At 34.1% G+C, this 2805-nt stretch overlaps 1 protein-coding gene across 1 annotated transcript; it reads right to left on the bottom strand.

The window, feature by feature from the left end:
• Window positions 1-1418: 1418 nt before the first annotated feature.
• On the bottom strand, window positions 1419-2519 carry Htr1f (5-hydroxytryptamine (serotonin) receptor 1F, G protein-coupled). The gene has a single exon (XM_013024141.1). It carries the CDS (start codon window positions 2517-2519, stop codon window positions 1419-1421), a length of 1101 nt encoding a protein of 366 aa, XP_012879595.1.
• Between the last annotated feature and the right edge of the window lie 286 nt (window positions 2520-2805).

The raw sequence follows: 2805 nt of genomic DNA, 5'->3' as shown, positions 1-2805 counted from the left end.
TAACTGTAACTCCTTTGTACATCATAGTTATAATAAAAATACATGTAAAAAGAAAAATGCATTGTACATATTTGTTTGATTAAAAGTAATTTGTCACAACTACATTAAAAATGATATAATATACTCATAAGCACCCCACCAGGAAAGAACATTTTATAGTACACACAAAGTTGCAGTTTTAAGAGGTATGTGTTCGCTGAAGATGATGCTCAGTAGTAGAGCACTAGGAATTTATCTCTAGCATTATTATAAAAGGAAGGAAAGAGTATGTTTTGTAAATCATCTTGGTTGGTGATAGGCCCTCATAATCTGGTCCATTTTTAACTGTTGGAAATCTACAGATTGTTCTGAAGCCACTAAAGGTCTAAGAGTTCCCATTATATTTTGGCTAATAAAAATTTTAAAAAGGATCAAGTCAAAGGCATGGAAGTAAAGTGTAAAGAAAAACATGTTTAGTAATTGAGCTTGTTAACATTAAAATATATTAAGAAATTTAAAAAGCCTTAGACATAAATAATTACAGCAATAATTTCATTACAAGGTAAATAAGGGACAATTATAACACCTTCCCTCTCCATACCTCCTAGGGTAAGGCTTTTGATTCAAGTGATAATACCTGGCTATGATATTTTTTCAAACAAATAGAACATATTAAGTATATATAAGATTATCATTCAGAATTAATTTACCATATATAATCCATTCTATGGCAATTTTCTTTACTAGTGGAATACAATGCCAACTCTGACTTTTATATTTATTCAACCCAAAGTAAGTACTAGTTGACGGATCAGATAAAGACTTTTCTAGCACGTAGGATGTGGAGACCAGTTTAATGCTTTTCTCGTCACTCTTCAACAAGACTTGGCCATTCAGTTCCTCCTTTGCAATGCGACTTGCTTGCCTCCTGTGGTATAATGTCCTTGTAATTTCTTCTTCTCCTTTTTGCTTGGGGTAAGATGGAGAAGGGGTGAGTAATTAGATGTAAGAAAATTATGTAAATTTTAATGAATTATATATTCTCTATAAAATAATTACAGAATGAAATGATAGGATTATATAAAAATTATGGATGAAATATGTTGATTGAAAATTCCTTTGTAATTATAACATATAAATATAGAAAATAATTTTCATTAATATTATACACATATATATTTTTTCAATTGGCTTCTTAGGTACATTGCATAGACAAAACTATTATTTATAACCTGCATAAATTATTTCCTATTTTTGAGTGCTCTAAAATGATGGCCAAATCAATATATTTTATATTCGTGGTACTATTAAAACAACAAATTATATTCTTATTTTAGCAGTTTCAATATATTTTCTCTATAATTCTATATGTTAGCATTTCTTTTGTAGCCCTCCACAAAACTAGAACTTCTACCTTTTCATAATAAACTTCCTTTAAGCTAGTATCGACATCGTACAAGTTTTTGGAATGCTTTCTTAAAATCGTCATTAAAGATTGTATAAATTAGTGGATTTATGAGGGAATTCAGGTAACCAAGCCATGCCAGAAAATTTGACATTTCTTCAGAAATTTTACATTTTTCACAGATATTAACAACCAATTCTTTTACAAAAAAGGGAAGCCAACATATTACAAATGCACCCAAGATTAATCCCAGGGTAGTAGCTGCTTTGCGTTCTCTTGTGCCTGAGATTTTTTGCCTTCTCCAAGATTTTTCATGTTTGAGCTCACATCTGGGACTTTTTCCTGTGCTATGCATTTTATCAAAGTCGGTTGACGGATCAGATAAAGACTTTTCTAGCACGTAGGATGTGGAGACCAGTTTAATGCTTTTCTCGTCACTCTTCAACAAGACTTGGCCATTCAGTTCCTCCTTTGCAATGCGACTTGCTTGCCTCCTGTGGTATAATGTCCTTGCTGCTCTATATATTTTGTAGTAGAGGATCAAAATTAGTACTAGTGGGATATAGAAGGCTCCAAACGTTGAGTAAATGGTGGAAACAATATGGTCGTGTTTGATGATACATTCATCCTCACGGCTAGTTCCTTGGTGTCTCCAGAAGAGAGGAGGCATAGAGATGAACACAGATATAACCCAAACGATTGTTATCATAATGCCAGCTTGCTTGGGGGTCCTCTTCCTGGCATACTCCACAGCATCTGTGATTGCCCGATACCGATCCAAAGCAATGGCGGACAGGTGTAGGATGGAGCATGTACAACAGATAATGTCGACACTCAGCCAAATGTCGCACACTACCTGTCCCATGATCCAACTCTCTCTCACAATATACACTATACTGAAAGGCATCACCAGAACAGCTACAAGAAAATCTGTTACTGCAAGGGAGCAAATTAAATAGTTGGCTGGGTGGTGCAGCTTCCGGGTCACAATAATAGCAGCAATCACAAGGGAGTTGATAGTAGTTGTCATCAGTGCCAGTCCAGACAGAGTGAGGGACACCAGAATTTTGGACGGCATTCGGTTTAACAGTTCCTCTGAGGTCAAGTTTTGTTCGGACGAGTTTAGGAAATCCATGCTTTTAAAGGTTAATATAGATAAAATATGGATACCTGTAACAAAGGAGGAGGAGAAAAAAAAACAGTTCAGAGGCTTTGGGAATTTTTTCTTTCGTGTAGAACAGTCCTTTAAAAAGAAAATGTGCATGTTTTCCAGAATATGGATTGCAAAATGGAGTTCGGATTTTCTGTCATTTAAATAACCCAATGGAAACAGTAACAGTAACTACATAAATTCTGGCTTTGTCTTTCTCTTTGTCTATTGAAGAAGAAAATTAAAAGCAAATATTGTTAATATATACTTA

The sequence above is a fragment of the Dipodomys ordii genome, unplaced genomic scaffold, assembly GCF_000151885.1.
Source record: "Dipodomys ordii isolate 6190 unplaced genomic scaffold, Dord_2.0 Scaffold73, whole genome shotgun sequence".
Classification (NCBI taxonomy): Eukaryota; Metazoa; Chordata; class Mammalia; order Rodentia; family Heteromyidae; genus Dipodomys; species Dipodomys ordii.
This window is presented reverse-complemented; position numbering and strand designations above follow the sequence as displayed.